This window comes from Zalophus californianus, chromosome 7 (assembly GCF_009762305.2).
Source record: "Zalophus californianus isolate mZalCal1 chromosome 7, mZalCal1.pri.v2, whole genome shotgun sequence".
Taxonomy (NCBI): domain Eukaryota; kingdom Metazoa; phylum Chordata; class Mammalia; order Carnivora; family Otariidae; genus Zalophus; species Zalophus californianus.
In genome coordinates, this window is record NC_045601.1 from 62727926 (window position 1) to 62752202 (window position 24277).

Below are 24277 nucleotides of genomic sequence, written 5' to 3' on the forward strand. Positions count from 1 at the left end.
CTGAGTCAGACCAGGCGTTTGCCAGAGATGCAGTAGCACCAAACTGCAGGCACTGTCCCTGTGTAGTCCCCTGAGAAGCTTTTGTTGGTGGGTGGGGCCTGCAGTCAGACCCATTGCCTGCCCCCAGCTCACTGCTGGGGTCACAGTCAGACTGGTGTGTGGTTATCTTCCCCTCTCCCTGGGGCAGGACTCACTTTGGAGTGGTGCTGACCCTTGTGTGGGCCGTGCACACATTGCCAGGCTTGTGGCACGGCTTTGATGGGATCTTGCCAAGAGCGATCAGAGGGGGGGGATCTGCTTTGCTGTGGCCTCTTGCCTATGCCGGGCTGTGGAGTCTGTTCTGCCAGTTTTTGGGCTGCTTTCTGGGTTATTTATGCCAACGTGGGTGCTCTCTAGGTGGCCAAGTGGCAAGAGGTGAGCCCAGGGACGTCCTACTCTGCCATCTTCCCAGCAGCCTCTCGACTTAGTAACATCTTAACAGTTATCTTTGACTCTGTATTATGTTAGAAACATGAATGTAGTATATGTGAAATAGTAATTACATAATGAATTTCTGAAGTCTAGCTATACTTGCAAATATAGTGCATATGCCTTGCATTATTTAGGGCCACTGAGGATATATTTGGTAAAAAAATGCTTAACCTTTATAAAATTAAATATAAATAAATATATAATAAAATATATAATTTAGTCTGCTTTATAGTGGATTAAAATTTGTTTTCTAATCTTTTTATTAGAAGTTTTTCTGTTGTGGCTGATGGATTAGATCAGGGTTAGGACATCATTGCCCTGAGGCCAAATCTAACACATTGTCTGCTTTGTAAATTTTACTGAACCACAGCCCATCCTTTTTTTTTTTTTTTAACCTATTGTCTGTGGCCAGTGTTGTATGGACAGTGGCAGAGTTGAGGAGTTGTGACAGACTATGTCCCAAGAAGGCCTCATATTTGCTATCTAGCCCTTTACAGGAAACGTTTACTGAACAGTGATGATTAAAGCAACGGTTTTTGGTTTGGGTTTTGTTTTTTAAGATTTTATTCATTGATCTTAGAGAGAGGGCACACTGGAGCAGCGGGAAGGGGCAGAAGGAGAGGGATGGGCAGACGCCACGCTGAGCATGGATCCTGCCCGGGCCCCGTCTCAGGACACAGATCGTGACCTGAGCTGAAACCATGAGTCAGAGGCTTAATGACTCAGCCACCCAGGTGCCCCTAAAGCAAAGGTTTTTTTTAAAGTTTGAAAATAAAGTTCATTCTATACTTTGGTTGTAAAATGGGAATTTAGGGGCGGGCTCAGTCAGTTGGACATCTGACTCTTGATCTCTGCTCAGGTCTTGATCTCAGAGTCATGAGTTTGAGCCCCACGTTGGGCTCCACACTGGGCGTGGGACCTACTTTAAAAAAAAAATGAAATGGGAATTTATTTTAAAATTTAATGGAATGGCACATATTTTGTAAACAATTTTATATAATTGAACATCAGTTTTAAGTCATCTAAATTCTTGTAAAACATTTGGAGAGAGAGGGCGCCTGGGTGGCTCAGTTGGTTGAGCGACTGCCCTCAGCTCAGGTCATGATCCTGGAGTCCTGGGATCGAGTCCCGCATTGGGCTCCCTGCTCGGCAGGGAGTCTGCTTCTCCCTCTGACCCTCTTCCCTCTCGTGCTCTCACTCTCTCATTCTCTCTCTCTCAAATAAATAAATAAAAATCTTAAAAAAAAAAAAAACATTTGGAGAGAGATATGTAGCATGTAAAATTCTTACAGAATTCAGTTTGGTTCTTCTCTACAGGTTAGGCCTTCTGAAGCATTAGCAAGTCACCACTGCCCATGTTCCTGCATTAAAGAATTATGGGTTCTACTCATTCATCTTCTAGAACACAGAAATAAATGGTCTCTTTCAGAAGTAAGTTGTAAAATTGATGTGTTAATTTCTGTTCCTAACTCTTATATTGAATTTTTGCAGTGGTTTTCGCCAAGAAAAATGCTACAAAGTTCCTTATATAAGACAGCCACCACCACCAAACAGAGCACTGAGTACCAAACACCTACTACATTTTTAACCCTAAAGTGGCAATATGAAACTTCTAGGAGAAGTGCAGGATTTGACTCTTATTTTCTCAAGTTTTTTGTTGTTGTTCTGTCAAGAATCTTCTTATACTGTCTAGTAATCCAGAAAACAATTTAGTCAAGAAATACGGCAGATTTAGATTTGGGGAGAAATAAAGTAGGTTTTTATTAATGAATTTTATGGCATTATTTCAAGAAAGGAGGAAGAAAAGTGCAAAGGGGAACATAAATCTTCTTGCACCTCATTTTGAGCCAAGTCTTCAGAATGGGGCTTTATTTTATTTCAGGTGTTGTGGATTAGTAGAAAAAGAGAAATACAGGTAGAAGTAAGTACAAATAATTAATTATGAAATGATACAATGGTTTATGTTATATGAAAAACTCCTTTGATTTTTCATGGGTTTTATAATTTCCCAGTTTTCCACAATTTGGGGTTTGGGTGGTGCTATCTCTTTTTAATAACAAACGTATTTTTGTGGGTTTACAGGTACTATATTTTCAGTTATTATTTTAGCAGTAAATTTACTAAGTATAAATTTAGCATGTCTTATTATTAAGTAAGAAAAAATTTTTTTCCTCACATTTTGGTTTGTCAGAATTCAGCTTCCTTTGGTGAGATTTCAACATTAGAGTCTCGGGATTTTTTTCCTTTGATCATTTGCCAGGATGTTTTGTCTCATTGACATGGTAAACATCAATTTTTCCATTTTCTGCAAAGCTTATCATTTAAGAATTTTATACTTCTTTATAATTTTTCTTATTTTACCAGTTTCAAACTTGAACATGTAAACTATATATAATTAATGTAGGGATGTTCATACTTGATTCTCTTAATCTTTCTCTAGATTTTAAATAGAAAAGTAAGCATAATTTTAAAATATATTGTAGAAATTTGCATAGCAATATATATTGCGTAACCTAAATGATTTATATGCTGTTCATTTGATGTAATAACTAGACTTACTTGTCTTAAAGTAATGAAAATCTGAGGTCATTTCATTTTTTTAATACAAGTAAAATAACTGATATTATTCACAGGCTTTGAAGGCTATTTTATTTTTAAAATTGAACTTAGAATTTTCCATGCCTGGAAAGACATTTTGACCTTCCTGTTGAAAAAATAATCTAATGTAATCTAATCATGCTGGGTATCAGATAATAAGCATTTACATGTATCAGTAAGCTTGTAGAGAGTGAGAAGTCTTGAGGTCAATACTAAATGTAGGTGGGAACTCAGGTCCCCTGAACACTGAAACTGCCCCATAACCTTATGAGCAGTTGTTAAATTGTATAAACTTGAACACTAGCTTTCATACCTTATAAGGTAAAAGAATAGAAGACAGAGGTCAGAGTTAACCCAAGTTGGTAGCCTACTGATACACTACCCATAAATCTGGGCCCTCAAAAGGATGAACTAGAAACTCAGCTAAATTTGTAAGGAAAATTGCCTGTCTTTTACTGTGATGCCTTGCAGTTTAAAATTTCTTCAGTATATTTGTTACTGCAAGCCAGCCCTCATACAGCTTTATAGCCTGAGTTGCTGTTGCCTAGATTGTACTAAAAATCTCAAGCCAGTGACTTCTAAGCAGGCACAGACAGTGGGTAGGTACTTAAACCTGTATCTCCCCTAAGTAACTACCCCCCAAAATATAGAATAGCAAGAACAAATAAAACCACACACACACATTGATAGCATAACTACAAGACAGGAATGATAAAAATGTTAACGGTAAAAACCACCACCAAGCTCTACCATAAAACTTTCTAGCAAGCAAGGGCAGCCTGAGAAAAAAATGCTAGCAATGGTCCTCAGATTGGTCTAAAACCACTGCCAGATTGTGAAAATACTGAGATTGTTTCCTTGTAAGTCAGAGAAATGACTATGGGATAGAACTTGAAAGTGTGTATATGACATGAGGAGGAAGTCTTTGAAGGTAGACCTTCTGGAGAATAAAAAGGCAAAAAAGGAATGGTACCCTTGGTGATTGGGAGGTGAAAGGAAATAAAAGGTTAAAATGATCTAGAAAAACAAAATCAAAATTCTCAACACCCATTCTCCTACCACCACCACCAAAAAAGAAAGGAAATCCAGGAAAGAAATGGGACTTTGGTACATTGGCAAAAGAGGGCTCCACTGAACTAGAAATCTTTTAAAGTAGTCTAAATCTACTAAATGAAAGAAAGGAAAAAGAAACTTTGAAACAAGTGTTTATAAGGATACTACTAGGAAACAGAATTGATACACTTCAGCTGATGAACCCTTTCTCCAAGAAACAACTGTGAAACAGAAGAAAATTGTAAGATAACACTCCAGATTAAACAGACAAGCATTTGGGGCTGTACAAAAACACCCTGAATAAGATATTTAGTTGTTAAAAACAAGACTAAAGCCAGAAGTGAATGGAAAGAGTAAATGGAATGAAGGAGAGAAATGAAAGAAAAATCATTTTAGAGTTGACTTAAGTGACAAGGTGCCCAAGAAGAATATACTCAAATGAAAATTTAATCAGGTATGGAAGAAAGACAGAAAACCAGGGGAATAAAAATTAGATGAAGAAAGGAATATAAAGAGTTGGAAAATAGCTGAAATGGAAGATAAGCAAAGAAGAAACAGCTGTATATGTAAATGGAGTCCATAAAGAAGAAAACAGAATAGGATATAGCTAACATTCAAAACTATTATCCAAGAAAACATTCCTAAAAAAAAAACTAATTCTACATATTGAAAGGGCCTACCAGATAGCTGGAAAGATTAACTCCAAATAATCCATCCCAAGGCATATCCTGCTAAAACTATTTGACTTCAGAAATACAGAAAATGACTTTAAGTCCTTTAGGAAATTATCAAATTTTCTAGACAAAAAGACCTAATAACTTACAAGAGCAAAGTAATTTGACCTGCACTAGACTTTTCAAAAACATAACAAAAAACAAGTTAACAGTGGAACATTTAAAAAGACTCAGAAAGCCTTCCTCCTAATGAGAATGCAACATGAAGTCTGCTATCTAGAAAAGGGCCCTGACTCCACCGTCACGGACCCCTGATCTTGGACTTGGACTTCCAGCCTCTGGAATGAATAAACAGTATGACACAGCAGAGCAGCCCCCAGCTTAGAAAAAAGTGATGTAGGTCTTATCTCTTTACTGTATGGAGATTATATGGACCGTAACTGTGAGATATTCCCTTGATAGAAAGCTCAAGATCAAGAAAAAGTGACCAAACCAAAAGGAAACAAAACGACAGAAAGTTTGTTCTAAGACAAAAAGAAGCAAGTTAAAAATTACTCTGTGTACTATCTGACATGCAGTGTCTTTGGGGATGGAGATGGATGAGGATAAGCCAAGAAAGAGAAACAGCAAAAACAATTGAAACTTTCAGGAAAAGCAGGGCAGCTTCTCTGCTTCATCCACCTGGGAGTTAATGATATCACAGAAGACGTGATCATTCCCTGAATGTTGACAGCCGGCTGAGCTCCACATAGGGCCTGTTCTTACAAGCTTTCCAGACTGAAGGCAGAGGTTTTTGTTTTGTTTTTTGTGTATTTTCGTCTTGTACAAAGATTTTGAAACTTTGTAATGTGGCAACACTGATTTATACAATGTACTCATTATTATGTTTTTAAAAGAAGAAATCGTGTGTGCAGGTGCGTGTACACATGCATGCTAACATTCTTCCAGAAAGGAGTATTTGATTCCCTCTCCCTATCCCTTGCCTCCCCCACCTCGTCCCTAGAATGAGGGAGGTGAAGATTGAATGGGATTTGGAGTTTTCCTGCTGAGAAAGAGACATTTTCTGCAACCAGGTCTGTGTTCAAAGGACTAATGTTCTAAGGAAATTATCCAAAGGGGAGAGGCCGTTCAGGGTTTTTAAGTTATTTTCAAATGTTGCCTGGGCTGCTGCTGATTTCTGTGAAGCCAACAGGATGATGCTTCCCAAGAAGCAATTAGAGAAGCCTAAGGGAGACTCAGGAATGTTTGGAAATTCACATACACCCCAAATGGAAGTAAACTAATTTGATCAAGGACATATTTGTGTTCCAAGAAATATTCTAAATGCTAGATCTATGTGTATGGCTGTTTTCCTAAAAACCCAACACTCACTATCTAGTAAACATCAACTAGACTTCAACTTCAGAGAAGGAAAGCAAATTAATATTCCTTGAGTGATACTTCGTATGTGCCAGTAAGTAGAATGGGTGTGAGGTTAAGTAAACTGTTCAGATAACAATATGATAAACGGGCTTCCAGTGTGGATTTATTTGATGCTACAACCCATGTTATTTTCCTACCACATGATTATGTAGGAAAGTGCATGTTTAAGAAAAAGAAGAGGAATAGCTAAATTAATGCACTCCTTTTTTGGGGAAACAGACCTAAATATATTTTAGGTGCACTCCCCAAAGTGCCACAAATAAGGCAGGGGACACCTGTGCGATGCCATGTGCAATCTCGTAGTTTCTGACCTGTACACATTATATTTTAGCTGCCACATGTATGTGTAAATTTATATATGTTGCCACCTTTAAGCATTATAAAAAGATTCTTGCAAAAATTTTCTGTGAAATAAAAACATCAATACCAAAAACAACACAAGGATTCAAAATGTATGGGCCAAGAATTTTATAACTTTGACCCTAGCATTCCCACTTGTAGAAGTTTCCCTTTAATATATACCTATAGCAATTCAAAAATTCATATGCCTCAGGCTCTTTATTGCATTATTTGTAAAAGCACAATGTTAAAAACTACCTAAATGCCCATACACAGGAGAGTAAAACCATGGTTTATTAGCACATTAGAGTATTAGGTATTTGTTCAATAGAATGAGTAAAATATCTGAACTGATAATAGTTTGATTTCCAGGACTTATTGTTAAATAAGCAAAGTGCAAAAGAATACTTATAAGATGCCACCTTCTGTGTATGAAGGTAGGGAAAATAGGAAATGTGTATGCTTAGTTGTCCCAGATAAATACTGGAAAGACAAATCAGGAACTATTGAAATTGGTGGGTAGGAATGGGAGATTGGTGAGTGACAAATGGAGTAGAAGGGTTTGAATGTGTTATGACATTAGAACCGTGTTAATTTTTAACATGCTCCAGAAATAAATCAACGTGTACGGAAGAGGAATTCAGTGGAATATAAAGAAAAACACTTGAACCTAACTGTATTCCAAGTGAATAACACATGGGAGGAGCTATGGGGGCCAGGGTTGGGGGAGTGGGATCTGACCTAGAGGACTTGGAATGCACTACTTTGACAATTTGCCCTAGGGCTAAAGACAAAAGAATTATAACAAACTAAAGATCCTGGACTCTTGTTTGTAGATTTGTCTTACAGTGTTATATATGGGTTAGCAGTTCTAGATATTTGTACTCTAGGACTGAGCAAATTAATAAGTACATTGTGGGTAATTAAGAACCAGCTTTGCCACTGTTGGAAAATTGAGTTATAAATATGGAAAGAGGGAAAGGTAGAGTGAAAGATAATGTGTTGGAATGGAATTTGAGAGATCAGTATGAAATAATGTTTTTTAAAAATTGGAACTAGATTAGAGATTTGTGTGTACGTACATGCATTTCCTACCTTATCCACTAGGTGGGCCTACAAACGATGGTATCTGAGTAACAGTGAGGAAACTGCAATGTCTTGGTCTTGAAATTACTAACCTCCATTGAAAAGAAACAAAGTTCCTTTGGCAAATGTCTTGATCTTCCATGCTAATGCATGGAAAATGAAAAATGAGACTGGAACATTCTGTACCAGAAACTAAGGAGGTACTCAGAAAATAATGAGGACGTATCAAAAGGACAAAAGAGCCAACATGAAGATCTCCCACACTCTAAACCTAGAATAATTTGAGAAACAAAACAAACGATAACAGAGGATTGTAATCTATACAATAAGTGTTTGTTTCCATACTGATATAAATAAATAAGGGGAGGGAAGGGAAATTCTTCCTAATAAATGTAGATGTTGATGATGGAATTAGAAAATCACCAGTTGACAGCCTCCTTAGTAATTGTTTCGTTTCAGGCATGAATCCTCAGTGGCCGCCAAAAGTATGATGAGAAACAGAGTATTTGCACAGCTTGCTGTATCTCTACAATACCACTTACAAGGGGAGCCATAACTTTACAGTGTAGAGAGTCTGGCAGATACCATCTTAGCCATGTGATCAAAGTTAACCAATAAGAGGACAAATTGATATTATGTACCCTCAGTATGATGCAATGAAAGAAGAAAAATGTTTCTTTGGTATTCTTGCCAAAAATGTATACTGTGAATCTAATTATGAAATTATGAAAGATAATTACTGAAGAACTGTTACCGATTAAAGGAAATAGAAGAGACCAGGTAGCTAAATGCAGCATGTGAGAATACAGAGGAAATCTGATAATGCTTTTATCTGTAGTCCCAAAGGAAAGGAAGTAGAGAGTGGAACAGAGCAAATACTTGAGAAAATGGCAGAAATTTTTCCAGTGTTAATGAAAGCTATCGTATTAAGAAACCCAATCAGTTCTACATAGGGTGAATAAAAAAAGAAAAGCAGACCTTGATACATCACAGTGAAACTCCAGAACATCAAAGACAGAGAAGAGCTAAAAGCATTCAGACAGAAAATTATGTTACCTTCAAAAGAGTGACAATTAGACTGTAAACTGACTTCTCAAAAGCAAAGGAGGCCAGTGGGAATGGTACCTTCATTGTATTAAAGCAAAGTAGTTGTCAACCTAAAATTCTTTACCAACGAAATCTTTGTTTTCAAGAGTGAGGTGAAACAATGCTATTGTCAATGAAGCAGAATTGAAGGGAATTCTAAAAGATATATTTTAGAAGAATTATGCCTGAATTGGGGAAAGGGGGAGGTGGTGTGATATATGAAGGAATAAAGCACAAAGAAAGTAGTAAATATTTTATATAAGTCAGTAATATAATCTACTGGAATTTAAAAAAGAGAGTTTACACAGTAATACTGGCCTAGAAATTGGATAGGGCATAAATGAATTTAAGGTTCTTACTTTGTTTAAGAGAAGAGCAAAGATAAAGATATATATTATCAAGACATTTGGATGTATTATTTCTAAGGTAATCACTGAAAGAAGAGAAAGACTTTAACTTACAAGCTAGTAGAGGGGGAAAAAAAAGAAATATTTAACCCAAAAGAACTCAAGAAAGGAGTGTTTGTGGAAAACATACATATACAAACAAATACAGAATAAGATGGTAGATTTAAAACTAAATGTATGAGTCATTAACTGCAAGTGGACTACTGAAATGCTCATTTAAAAGATACACTGTCAAAACAGAATGTAAGCTGTTTACAAGAGGTAATCTAAAACAAAATGCAGAAAGGCTCAGAATTGATAGGAAAAGATGTAAGAAAGGTAACGTATTACACTAATATTGGAGAAAATTAGACTTTAAAACCAACAGAAGCATTAAGTCATTGTGTACTAATAAAAGGTTCAACATATCAGGAAGGCAAAGTAAATTAACGTTTTTATGTGGCTAAGAACAAAGTATTAAATGTAGAAAATAAAAATTGCCTGAACTACAAGGAGAGATACACATATGCGTAGAAATATTGAGATAGGTGAAAAAAGATATAATTGAAATTGTAAAATATTTAAAAGTGAATGATAACTAACATACTAGTTAAAGCTTTGGGAGTGTAGCTAATGATACAGAGGGAAATTTATAACTTTAAATACAGATGTTAGAGGGGAAAGAAAGTGGAAAATTAATGAGCTAAGAATTCATCACACAAAAAGTTAGGGGAAAAAAATCCCTGCATTATAAACCAAAAGAAAGTAAAAGGTAGCAAAGAAAACTAACACAGATTTATGAAATTGAAAATAACAAAGATGATCAAATCAATGAAAATGATCAAAACAGTCAAAAGTTGGCTCTTCAAAAAGATTACTAAAATTGGCTAATTTTTCCTGAAATTATTACAGTCAATACTAGAAATTTAAAAAAGAACATGACTTCAGATTCTGCAGATATTTTAAAAGTTGAGGTATTGTCACCAACTGTATGCCTAATAACTTGAATAGGTTTATGAAATGGACAAATACCTAGAAAAAAAAATTTACTAAAAACTCATCAAATGTTCAACAGTCTATCAGGTAAATGGTTTATCATATAGTCATATATTAGAATACTCTGATGAGCTGGGGCTATACTCATTAAAGTGGATGAATCTCAGAAACATGTTGAGGAAAAGAAGCAAATTATGAAAGAATACAATTAGGCCACTTAAGAATACAAACATGCATTAAAAAAAGTAGTGGTAGAAAGCCGAGCGATATATGATTTAGGCTTATATACCTGTGTGACAAAACAAAAAAGGGGGCGCATGATTTATTATGAAGGTCAGGATAATGGCTACCCCTGGACAGCGGAAGATGTGATTGTGGAACATGTAGGATCTTTGTAAAGTACTAATTAGGTCTAGTTCTTGTGTTTTTATTATACTTTTAGGTTTTATAAACGTGTTTTATTTTCTTTTTTTGTGTGTATATTTGTGCAAGTGGAGGAAAAAGCCCAAACCAAAGGTTATATTCTTTATTTAATTGAATCATACTACCTCTCTTTCTATAGTCATTTTGGAACTGGGTGAGTAAACTACTTAAAACATTCTTTGAAAAATCAAGTGACCGAAAACGACCTTCTGTGCCTGTAATCCAGCCCAGGGATCCATTAGGTTTTAGTTGGTGGATCATCACTCACATAGCATCACTTTACCAGTTTGATCGCCATGGAACACCAGACGAAATGGTAAGATTTTATTTTTTTAAATTGCCTTATGTTATTAATTAATATGTATTTTTGTAGACAAATTAGAAAGTGAGCACAGAAACAGAACAAAAATTAGATCACAGTCCTACAGAGATAAATTCAGCTTTTGAATCTAGAAGTTTTAGACCTTTCTGTAAACATCCAGAAAAATGATAATCTTTATGTTTTTATTGTTTGTTTAAGGAAAAACACCTTGTAGAAGACTTGGGATCTAATCCTGGCTCTGCTACTAAGTAGTTGCTTGACCTTCAGTAAATTACTTCAACCTTTCTGGGCCTCTATTCCCCCATCCAGAAATCTAGGGATTGAGTTGTTCAGAAAATGTCTTCTAGTTCTAACTTCTGTAAGATTGCTGACGGGAAAGCTTATATCTCCAGTAGTGAATTAGTAGTTTCTGTGAGTAATTTCATAAAATTATTTCCTCAGAATAATACTTCTTTAGGGAAGCCTTTTATAAAGATAATCTATTAATCGTGAGGTTTACTTCAAATAGATTTTAATTATTAATTTCTAGTGAGAAACATTTTTTACAGTGTTATTTATAAACCCCTATGAATAAAACTGGCTGGTAGACATATTTATTTGAAGCCCTATTTGTGTATAATTTCTTCCATGCTTAGAAGTCAATAGCATAGTATTCTATCAGCCCATCAGTTCCATAAAATTAAACGTCTAGAATCTTGAAGCCAGTGTATCTGTATTTTCAATATTGGTCTTTTTTTTGATCATCAGACCTACCCACAAGTTTCTAAAAAATTCAGATTTCCAGATCTCAGCTCTGGAGATCCTGATTTAGTAATCTGGTTTGGAGATTGGGAATTCTTATTTTTAAAAAGTTTCTTGGTTCTCATCATCCACCAGGTATAGGGATCATTGCTTATGAAGCCTGTTCCTTGACTGATTTTTCTCTCTTTGAAATACTGGACAGAGTCAGCTCAGAAATCATGCATGGAATCTGAAAATCAGTTAACATTGACAGTAGCGTCATAGAAATGGAAAGGGCCTCAAAAGGTACTCTAAATAATCTCCCTAATAATAATAAGGTTTTTCAGGAGATCACAAGATAGAGTAAACTAATGAAGTCAGAAAGTACTCTGAGAAGCTCACCGACAGCTCAGTATTAACGCATTTAAGCATTGTTTTGAGAGGGATCAATTGAATTTATTTTATTGACAGGGATCAATAGAATGAACTTCCCAGAGAAAAGGATTGTATGTCTTTTGTTTCTGTACATGAGTTTTTACAATGCTGATACATAGTAAATACTCAATAAATTTTAGCAGATTGCCATTATTGTAGTAACCCTTTTATTGAATATTTTTGTGAAGTTAATAGTTTAACATCTTTTAATTATTAGGATACTAGAACAACATTAAAAGAACTCAAAAATTAACCTATAATTCTAATGTCTTTACAAAAACATTTTCTCTTCCCATTTTAATTCCCCCAAGTACACATTTCTGATTTTAATCAGTATAAATAAATATGGTAATTAGTTAAGCACTTCTGAGTTCCCATTGAGTGGCTATCATAATAATAGGTGCCAATGATAGGATATACATGAAACAGATTGTACTGCCTCTTGCTTCAGGGAACATGATTTCAGATTATTAATGCTTGCTGGAATTGCCGTTAACACTTGTGCGAGTGAGTGGTGTATTTCAATAGTGTTTGATATTGACCTCCATGTACTCCCAGTGTGGTACATAATCTAGCTACATTAATATATATCATTACTATTACTGTTGTAATGTTGAATTGTACTGGTACAACCACCCACAGTTGCATTGCTGAAATCACTCTTCTATTTCATACAGAGAACTCCATAGGAAATTAGTGCTTTTATTAGCTCTGAATCGAGATAGTAATTGAATTGTCTGTATTTAAAATAGCTTAACCTTTGTCTTTTAATGTCAGCAGTTCCTGTGTGATTATCTTTTGCCAAGATACATATATTTTTAAAAATCTTAATTTTTTTTTCTTTAAAGAGTTTATTTATTTGACAGAGAGAGACACAGCTAGAGAGGGAACACAGGCAGAGAGGGTGGGAGAGGGAGAAGCAGACTTCCTTCCTGAGCAGGGAGCCTGACGCGGGGCTTGATCCCAGGACCCTGGGATCATGACCTGAGCTGAAGGCAGACGCTTAACAACTGAGCCACCCAGGTGCCCCAAAAATCTTAATTCTTTACGGGGTGCCTGGGTGGCTCAGTCGTTAAGCATCTGCCTTCGGCTCGGGTCATGATCCCAGGGTCCTGGGATCGAGCCCCGCGTCGGGCTCCCTGCTCAGCCAGGAGCCTGCTTCTCCCTCTCCCACTCCCCCTGCTTGTGTTCTCTCTTTCACTGTGTGTCTCTCTGTCAAATAAATAAATAAAATCTTGGAAAAAAAAATCTTATGTAGGAGGTTTTAGGAGGAAAAAGCTATGATATTTGAAAAAGAACCTTTCATATGATAAAAATAATAAAGATGCATAATATATATGTATATGTGTATATGTAAAATAGACTTTGCCTGTATTCATGAGCCCTCAAAGAGTTTCAAATGTTTCTGGACTCTTTAATAGCTTTTAAAGAAAAATACAAGCTCTCTAGTTGTTACTAGTTTTCATTAGGGGGGATACCTTCAGCATATTGCATTTGCACAGTGTTTAATATCTCACAGTCAGTTTTAATCTCAGTTAAGTATTGCGAAGCAGATGAGAGGGTAATATGTCCATTTTATGGGTAACAAAACTGAGGTACACAGTACTTAAATATCAGCCTGTTTTTATCACTTAGATAAACTTGATATTAAAGTCCTCCTAAAGACTGCCTTTTATGAATAGGCCTTTGGTAGGGTAACGATGTGTGCCAGTTTGCCATGGACAGTCCCTATTATGCCTATGATCCTCTTATCGTATCTGGTTAGTTTTCCCTTTTACTCTCAGAGTGTGTCAATTTGGTTCGTAAAGTCATATAATCATTCTAATCTATGAAACTTAAAGGCATATTGACTCATCCTTTCAGAGAGATTATATAGGATGTTAATTTGGGTCTGGGATATATTTAGATCAGAATTTTGAAAATTATCTGAATTCATTTTTCTCCTTATGATATAGTATCATAGCCAGCTGCCATATAGAAAATGGTGATGCAGGGGCGTATGAGTGTCTCAGTCCCTTAAGCGTCTGCCTTCGGCTCAGGTCATGATCCCAGGTTCCTGGGATCAAGCCCCACATCAGGCTCCTTGCTCAGCTGGGAGCCTGCTTCCCCCCCGCCCCCCGCCACTGCCCCTGCTTGTGTGCACGCTCTCTCTCTCTGTCAAATAAATAAATAATCTTTAAAAAAAGGAAAATGGCCATGTATTAAGCATACTTTACTTCACTAAACAAGTAATCTGGTGTGAGAGGATGATAGGAAGTGATAATGGTTAGACCTACATTCATCAGTGGAGAATATCTCTAATGTTGTGAAAACCATAGAGATGTTTCAGTTTTTAAATGTGAACTGCTTTGCTCTGAAAGTTAGCATGAAATTTTTACATTTTAAATAGGTTTCAGATATGCTTAATTTTTTAATTTTATTTTAAAAGTTTTGTGTGAATTGAACTTTGGCTATATGTATATTTAAATCACGAAACTTGCCAATTGCTTAATATAGGCTTATAAGGAAAATTTGGTATCTCGTTTCTCATGCCAGAGGCTTTAGGTTTTCATGTATTTCTATTTAATGCTTTTCTTTCAACCTAGATAAGAGTGTGTTATCCTCTCACAATCCCTGTCATCTACTTTAAAAGTAAATATCCTTTAAAGAGAAAAGATATTTTTGGGCATTGCAGGGATCAGTTTAACAGTATTTTCCCTGCTCAGAACATAGTGCAATCAGTCAGGCCAGCTGTTGCTCGTCTTTGAAACATCTGAAATGGTGACTAGATAAAAGGTCTGAAATAAAACCTTAAAGTGAAAGTTGTACTAGGTTACCTAGTCTGTTGGAAGTGGAGTATGAGGGATCTATTTTATATGTGTGATGGAGACACCACTATCCTGAGGCTTAAGTGGGTGTCTTAGCTTTGATGGTGGGATAAGACATATAAAACATAGCCCAAAATTGATGACTTCCTATTTCCTTTTTATCGGAGGAATTATGTATAACTTAGTATGTAGAAAACAAATGTAGATGCTTGAGGTTCAGTTTTGCTGTGGGGAAAAAAAATATCCTTTGATACATAGTCTCTTACTCAGACTTGATTTGGGCATGATTTAGTTGCCATTTAATCTGAATGATGGTTCATTTTTGTTTTAGATTATAGCCACAGTATGATGAACAGAGTTGAAATTCCTTGGACAAGAATTATGTTACTTCTCTATGATTCATGTGATTCAAAAATGCCTTGATAGAACAGAAATTAAAATATACTCATTAACACTATCAAATTATAAAGCTAAATACACCAATCCTGTCATATTCCTGCTTATTTGGGACTAGTGGTGATGTTTTCTTTGTAAAGAGCAATATAAAAGTGAATTACTGAAAGCTGTGGGAAGGCTTGTTAGAAAATGGAAGGAATACTCGCTTTGGAGCAAAATCCTTGCTCTGACTTGTATATACATGACCTCTCAGACTTAATTGTGTTATCTGTGAAATGGAAAAATTTTCTTTTGAGGAAGTAATAATGTAAAGACACTACCTCAGTGTACATATAGTATTATGGGACAAAATGGTCTTTTTTTTTTTTTTTAAGATTTATTTATTTATTTTAGAGAGAGAGCGAGCACGTGAGAATGCCTGGGCCCTGGGCCTGTGCAAGTGCGGGGAGGAGCAGAGGAAGAGAATCTTAAACCGACTTCCGCCAAATGCAGAGTCCAGTGCAGGGCTGGATCCCACAACCTTGATATGACCTGAGCCAAAATCAAGAGTTGGATACTCAAGTGACTGAACCACCCAGGTGCCCCTAAAATGGTCTCCTTTTGGAAGAGTTTTAGGGCCCAATCTCAAGGCTGCTCTCATTTCTGACACCAATTGCAAGCCCAAGAATTCCCAAAACCATATAATTTACTTAGACTTACAGAACTCACTGAGAACTCTTATACTCAGGGTTATGGTTTATTACAGGGAAAGGATAAAAATTAAGATTAGCTAAGGAAGAGTATATAGTGCAGAGTCCAGGAGAAGTACCAGATGTGGAGCTCCTTTTGTTTTCTCCCCATGTAGTCAAGATCCGTTAGTTCTGGCATCAGTGTGTGTGTGACAGTATGTGGGGAGTATTTCCAATCAGGAAAGCTTGCCCAAACTGCAGTGTTCAGTTTTTATTGGAGCACCATTGTATAGGCATGATGGATTGATTGCCCACATGGTTGATCTCAGTCTTCAAATCAGCTGTCCAGGTCTCCATAGCCCTTAGTGTAGGTCACATTGTTGGGTTTTGGGCATGGCCAGCCTCCACCTTCAACTATAAGACTATTCAGTAGGACTCTAGGCCCCCAGGCAAACAAAGATACTCCTTATCAGGTATAACATTCCAAGGATCTAGAGATTACTTACCTGAATCCTTGGCTTCAGTGAAGGCCAGACTCTTTCGGCAGAGCCAAATGCTTTACAACACATTCTCTCATAAATGTTTTGCATTCACTTTACTTACATAAATGCATTTTAAAAAGTCAAAAATTCTTCTGCTAAAAATAACCAAGTCATTGTGTGAGTTATCTATTACTGTGTAACAGAACTTGGCAGCTTAAAACAATAAACATTGATTATATCACACAGTTCCTAAGTGTCAGGTATACAGCAGGAGCTTAGCTGGATGGTTCTGGCCCAGGATCCTTCATGAGGTTCTGGTTAGCTATCAGCAGGTGCTTCAGTCTCTGCAGACTTGACTGGAGCTAGAGGATTCACTGCCAGTCTTTCTCATGTTGTCAGGAGACTTTGGTTACTACTGATCACATAGGCCTCTGCAGGCCTGTTCACACTGGTTTTTCCTGACAGAGTCAACAAGAGAGATTTTCATTAAGATGGAAGCTTCAGTGTCTTCTAACCTAATCTTGGAAGTGACATACTATCACTCCTATTAGTGTTGATATTCTGTTGGTGACAGACCAACTCTGGTATGGGGTGGGGTGGGGTGGGGGTGATGAAGAGTTAAATAAATGTGTGAATACTGGGAGACGGGTCATTTGGGGCCATTTTTAGAGGGTGGCTACCACAGTCACTGAGTACCTTTATTAAGGAAATGTTTATTTAGTGATTTTATGTAGTTAGCATCTTACATGAACATTATCCAGCCATTTAGAATCAAGAATATTGAACATGCTTTAATCGTTTATTGGTCATTTGCGTTCATCCTTCTGAACAACAATAGGGATGGTAGGATATGCAGAGGCTCTTTGCTTCTATTCTTTAAGGCCCCTGGCTTTGCCTTTTGAGGTCTTAGAGTTACCTTTTGTACCTTTTTCACTCTGTCAGGAACTAGTTGTTCCTTGCTTCCTCTCAGAGGCATTCTCTTTGCTTCTGGTTTTGACCAATATGCACATATATCCAAAGCTTTAAGAACTGAGTAGCAAGTGAACTGTGTATCCTCCAGGCTTTGCTGTGGGAAGGTGAAGTCGTTTTTAGTGCCTAGCTTTTGTGTAGTATTTTGGCTTTTTGAAAGTCGTCTTCAGCTTTCTTCCTTATTGTGAGGAGTTTTGCAGCTAGTTGGGGTTGCCAGATAAGTGACCATTGATTAAATGAGGTAGCACTGTGTATATATTTTTTTAATTTTCTGTATAAAATTTTTAGTTACTTGTTAACTAGAGTAGACTCTCTTGACATTATTGTGCATAAAATGAAAAAAATCTCTGGTGAGTACAGAATAAGGAAAAACACTCAAGGCATAAAAACTCCACAAACTACATGAAGTTTTTTTGTGGTTTTTCCTGTTAGATTATATATGACAGCAAAAATTAGATATTTGTTAAAACATTTATAATTTTATAGAAATCCCATTGCTTAATAGAACAACTGATAGGGTTTATATTGGATTGGAATAGTTACAAGCTTTTTTTCTACCAAGTCTGTCACATAACTCTTTGTCCAGGTAATTTTAGACATTCAAGAAATTGTAATGATGTCTGATAATAGAGAAGATGTTTGTACTTCCTAGCTTGCTGTACTGTAATTTGAATGCATAATTAAGAGCAATAATTTTGGTGCAATATTCTCCCTTTCTAGAGACAAATGGAATCAAATTGGAATTTTGTAGAAGAACTGCTTAAAAAGTCCATCAACGTTCAGGTATGCTTTCAAAGTGACACAATTTGTGGGCTTTGCTAAATTTTTAACGCTCCAGATTTTATAAGAACCAAGCAAACTCTTAAAATGATTTAAATAACAAACTTCATTTACTTATTAAAAACCTGAGGTAGAATCCTCATTCTTTGTTAATGAAGGGTCAACATGAGATCATTGCTATGAGTGACTATCCGTTGAAGATTTTTATTTTAAACACTGAGTTGCCAGTTGAAGGACAAATAAAATTATCCTAGTTGGTGACTTTGACAAAATGTATTCAGAATAAGTAGCAGATGTTTCAAAACTATAAGCCATTCCTTGACTGTATGGTATCAAGTCTAGGAGACATGATGAGGGAGATAGTAGCATTGGAAATTCAGCTGTATCCTCATCACAGCAGGAAGGTGACTTGCCTTGCTGAGCAATTTGTCTTACAGGCTCGAATCATACTTTTAACTGATAAGGTCCTAGTTTCTGAGCCCTCATTTCATACGTTATCATTTTTCTTTCTGCAGAGCTGTTAATGTAGTGCTTCATGGCCCAGAGGTCAGATTTGACCTCCTTTTAAAATAGTTTTAAAGGTGCTATTCATCACATCTTTAAACATACTGTATTGTAGTCCTGTAAAGTTTTGTAATATAAGTTACTTATATAAGAATTTAAGGGGAAATTTTAGTAAAGAATATTATTAAATTTGGGAAGTAGATTACTTTTCTGTTAGGAAATAAAGATTGTTAAAAACTTGTAGAGGAATAAACAAGAAATATGATAGTACAAGATTGATATATATATCACATATACATACGTACATACCCATTTATACATACAAACACACGCACATACTCACTTATTTTGTAGCCATATCTTTAAAACTCATTTAATGGAGTGAAATTGTCTTTTCCCTGTTATCTATATTAACTTAATTTTTTTAGGTGAAGCATATAATAAGTAAGTACATTTAGTTTATAATATGAATCTTCTAATTGAGTAAAGATTCTAGGTTAGAATTCCAAAGATCTATGCACATACTGTTTTTTTTATTTCATTTTAATTGGCTTTCTCCTTCATTCTTTTTGAGAACATACTGATTTAGTAATTCAGAAAGTCTCTTACATATATTTCTTTTTCTTTAAGAATGTAGGGAATCACTAAAAACTGTTTATTGTTCTTTGTATTAGCTATTAATCCAGTCTCAATGCCTTAACATAACATAGCTTAAAAACCTCTTAGTTATACTTCCTTTAGGCTTTAACAGTGTATCAATTTATGGTTTTGTTCAGGTAGGTTTTAAATTAGAGAATATTTCTTAGGAGGCTCTAAAGGTTCATATGGGTAAGTACCCATATATTCATAATGATCTGGGACAAACAGGAGAAAGAATTTATCATCATATCTCTTCCATAGCAAAGTTTGCTCTTTGACCAAGAGATTGAAAACCCTCCTTCAACCCTTTTAGTTGCTTGAAAATTAATTATTTTTTTCTTTGGATTTATGACTCTAATTTTGATGTTAAATGAAGTTAACTCATTTACTTGGAAAAAAAAACTTTGGAATGTCTTACTCATAATGTGATAAAAGTTATTCTGATACTGCATAATATATGTTTACAATATAACTAGTATTTTAATGGTGTTAGCTAAACCTGTCTTGAAGATAAATAAGTAATTCTTGGAAGTAGGTAGTATGATCATAGAATTTTCCTGGCTTTTGGTTTCCCAGAATATGGGACTTCCAGTGCTAAAACCAGAAAAGCCCTGAGCAAACTGAGAGGCCAGTCTTCTTAGAAGTAGAGAGAGTATAGCTAATCCAGGAAACTTTCTCTGGGAATTTAGACACAGTGTAAAGTCAAAATCATTTTTCCTGTGAGAGAAGTCATTATAATATTTAGAAAGAAGTAGTCCATTTTCTCTAGTGATCTTTCAATTTTGTCATGCCTTGATTGTATCAAATTAGATTTTAAAAGTAGTATAGTACTACTTGCTGGAGTTCTTGAAATCAATTTTGTGGGTGCAGTAGGCGGTCATAAAGAATAAGTAATATGTTTGAATAGAACCATCAGGTTTGATTATATCTGTTTTCCCCCATTGAGGTAAATTAAAATCTGACCATGCTCATGCGCTTTGACTTTATCTCCAACAGTGAAAGAGCCCATTTGCAATATTTAAAAAACATACATTCCACATATAAAGCAGTCGTCAGATTTAATTGATAGGCATGCCACTGTAATTTTAATTAAGCAAATAAGTTCCAAATCTTTTTCTAGCCAGAAAGGATTTTCTAGAAACAGACATTGTACTTTGTTAGTAAAAAACATATATTGTTTAATTTTGCTTCTCTAGGTATGATTGAATAGTTTTTACCTTAAAAACAGTTTCTTAGAGGCAGTACTATTTAATATTTGTGTATGCTGACAGTATTGTTCTACCTTTAAACAGCATTATTGTTTTCATATGAAAAGGGGGATTTTTCCTTTTATACTACCTGCTTTTTAAAGCCTCATTTTCTGACATCACAGAAACAATTTCCTACTAAAGGCTATGGGTGGGTATAAAAAGAAATCCTAAAAAAGTGTAATATTCTTTAAAAATTATTTTCATTTGCCAAGGAGTCTGAGGAGTCCAAGGCTAAAAACCACTTAGAATGTGATTAGATTTGAATGATGTGGCACTGTAACCTTTTTTTTTTTTTAAGACTTTATTTATTTAGGGGGAAGAGATAGAGCAGGGGGCGGGGCACAGGAGAGGGAGAGAATCTCAAGCAGACTCCCTGCTGAGCATGGAATCCAGTGGAGGACCATCTCACAACCCTGAGATCATGACCTGAGTTGAAACCAAGTCAGACATTCAACTGACTGAGCCACCCAGGCACACCTGGGACAGTAATCTTCGAATTACTAATTCAAAATCATTGTGTTTCTTGGACAGACGGATCTTGACTGGGATATTGAAGTTCAATTTACTTTTTTTTTTTTTTTAAGATTTTATTTATTTGACAGAGAGAGACACAGCAAGAGAGGGAACACAAGCAGGGGGAGTGGGAGAGGGAGAAACAGGCTTCCCACTGAGCAGGGAGCCCGATGCAGGGCTTGATCCCAGGACCCTGGGATCATGACCTGAGCCGAAGGCAGACGCTTAACAACTGAGCCACCCAGTGGCTTCGGTGGCCACCCAGAGCCACCCACCCACTTCGGTGCCCCGAAGTTCAATTTACTTTATCCAATCCTAAAAATAAGTCCAGTCAGGCAGACTGACAGTCATTATTTAACTTGCAATTAAATTTTATTCTTCTGATGATTTCTTCTAGGTAGGTTTGTTATGCCTAAAGAAATGAATCCCCAATTGTTAAATTGCTATTTTTATAAAATAAGCTAAAAGTATTTTTTTTAATCCCAGTATAGTTAAAATAGCATTATATTAGTTTTATGTATACAATCTAGTGACTCAACAATTCCATATATTACTCAGTGCTTATCATAATAAGTGTACTCTTGATCCCCTTCACCTATTCCACCATTCCCCCGCCCACCTCCCCTCTGGTAACCATGTTTGTTCTCTATAATTAAAAGTCTGTTTTTTGGTTTTGTCTTTTTCCCCCTTGTTTGTTTTGTTTCTTAAGTTTCATATATAAGTGAAATGATACGGTATTTGCCTCTCTCTGACGGGCTTATTTTGCTTAGCATTATACTCTCCAACTCCATCCATGTTTTTGCAAATGGCAAGATTTCATTCTCTTTTTTTATGGCTGAGTAATATTCCATTGTGTGTGTGTGTGTGCGCGTGTGTGTGTGTGTGTGTGTGTGTGTGTGTGTGTATACATACACACACCATTCTTTATCCATTCATCTATCGATGGACACTTGGGCTGCTTCCATAATTTGGCTATTGTAAGTAATGCTGCTATAAACATAGGGCAGCATATATGCTTTCAAATTAGTATTTTTGTACTCTTTGGGTATGATTACTAGATCAAATGGTAATTCTATTTTTAACTTTTTGAGGAAGCTCCATACTGTTTTGCAGAGTGGCTGCGCCAGTTTGCATTCCCATCAACAGTGGAAAGAGGGTTCCTTTTTCTCCACATTCTTGTCAGCGCTTGTTTCTTTAGTGTTTTTGATTTTAGCCCTTCTGACAGGTGTGAGGGGATATCTCAATATGGTTTTGATTTGCATTTCCCAGATGATTAGTGATGTTGAGCATCCTTTCATGTGTATGTTGGCCATAAAAGAGTAAATGTTTCCATTTTTAGTTCAATAAAAGAATTTCATGTATGGAATATACTTGAATTTAATATGCCTAAATTTGATCTTTCAAAATAAAGATAGGAAGGCATTCTTTAAAAAGTGGGGCACCTGGGTGGCTCAGTCGGTTGTGCGTCTGCCTTCGGCTCAGGTCATGATCACAGGGTCCTAGGATGGAGCCCCACGTTGAGCTCCGCACTCAACAGGGAGTCTGCTTCTCCCTCTGTCCCTCCCCCTACTTGTCCTCTCTCTTTCTCCTCTCTCTCAAATAAAATCTTTAAAAAAAATTAAAATTAAAAAGGACTAAAGTAGAGATCAGGACCAGGCAGTATGGAATATTCTGGGGTAGCTTTCTCATTAAATAGTTTATGCACACTCACACAGCTGGGATGAGACACAGAGAGCCCACAGGGTCTTGTGAAAAATGCAGAAGCTGAGGAGCATAGCCTCTGGGATTGAGGCAGGCAGGTTTAAGGCTGTGTAGAAAAGAGGGGCCCATAGGCCTTCTGGTTTATTAAAAAATCTTTAATCAGAGGGCACGGATTTAGATGTAGTCATTCAGACCTCTCGTTTAGGTAGAGTTTGACCTTAACACGCACAAAATTGAAATATATCAGCTTAAGGTACGATACTGAGAACCTGTTACATTTATTATATGATCATCAAAAGCGTCAACATTGGGCCTAAAAAAATACATCTCTTGTGGACAACAAAGTGATAGCTATCCCTATGCAAGCACTGTACTTAGCACTTAATGTACTTTCTTGCACTTCATGTTTATGACAGTCTTGTGAAGTTCCATTTTACACATTAAGAAATGAGGGCCTTGGCCAGGTTAAGGAGTTTGTCCAGGTTCACATAGATAACTGAGAAGTGCAAAGCTGGGATTTGAGTCTTCATATGTGCTTTATTCATAGTGTACTCTCCCAAAGCATTTGACTTTGTAGAAAAAAAAAATATATATATATATATATTTTTTTTTTCAGAGGGTCAGGATGGAGAGGGGGAGAGGGAGAGAGAGAATCTTACGCTCCATGCTGGGCATGGAGCCAGACACAGGGCTTGATCCCACAACCTTCAGATCATGACATGAGCCAAAATCAAGAGTTGGCACTTGACTGAGCCATCCAGGTGCCACTGTAGGATTCTTAATAAAAACTATTTTTTTCATTATTTCTATTTTAAGGCTTCTTTGATGCTATGTGTTTAATTAATAATCCATTTTGGTTTCTAGACCTCTTTTGGTGATACTTGTGGAAAGCATCTCAATTTTTCCATATTTTTGTTTATTTGTTTTGTTTTGTTTTGTTTTTTCTCTCCAGTAAGTGTGTGTTGGGAAAATGTAAGATAGGAAAAGATTAATATCCTCAAGCATTCTCCAGTACTCTTCCTCACTGTATTTCAGCTCTTTTTTCTCACTATGAATTTGAGCTAAGATGTCTATTTGCTCCTCTACTCCTGACTATTTTGTATTCCTATCTCTGAGTATCTGGACTTGAAGATGGCCAAATTCTTTCTCTCCTTATTCAGCTGATGTGCACAGACACACATTTTTAGAAATTTTTAAGAAAAAAATAAGGGAAAATGGTTCAAAACAAAGCAATAGTTGAATATGCAGAACATGAAAATGTATTTTATAATAAATACTATCTGTAATTAATTAAGGGCTAAACAGACTTACTTTTTAAGTCACACCTAACCTGCCAGAACTGTGGAGAAAATGGTATTTTCTAAGCCATTGCTTTTCATTGTAATCTGTAGTCACTATCAGGAAAAGGAAGGAAAATTTATCTCCTGTCCTTTAAAAAAATAAAAAGTCCCACAGGATATGATATTTAATTTCTTCCTGATTGGGCACAGTGTAAAGAACATGGGCTCTGGCCTCACAAACTTTGCTTCCAATCTTGGTGGTCACTAAAAGCAATCT

General features: G+C 36.1%; 1 protein-coding gene across 3 annotated transcripts in view; it reads left to right on the forward strand.

Moving 5' to 3' along the window:
• Positions 1–24277, forward strand: part of MMS22L (MMS22 like, DNA repair protein) — a 126236-nt gene that overhangs the window by 12080 nt on the left and 89879 nt on the right. For all 3 annotated transcript variants that reach the window (XM_027602056.1, XM_027602055.1, XM_027602057.1), the window contains 3 exons: positions 1789–1902; positions 10674–10850; positions 18054–18116. In XM_027602056.1, coding sequence (XP_027457857.1) covers positions 1789–1902; positions 10674–10850; positions 18054–18116 — 354 coding nt within the window. The remainder of the gene's footprint in view (positions 1–1788; positions 1903–10673; positions 10851–18053; positions 18117–24277) is intronic.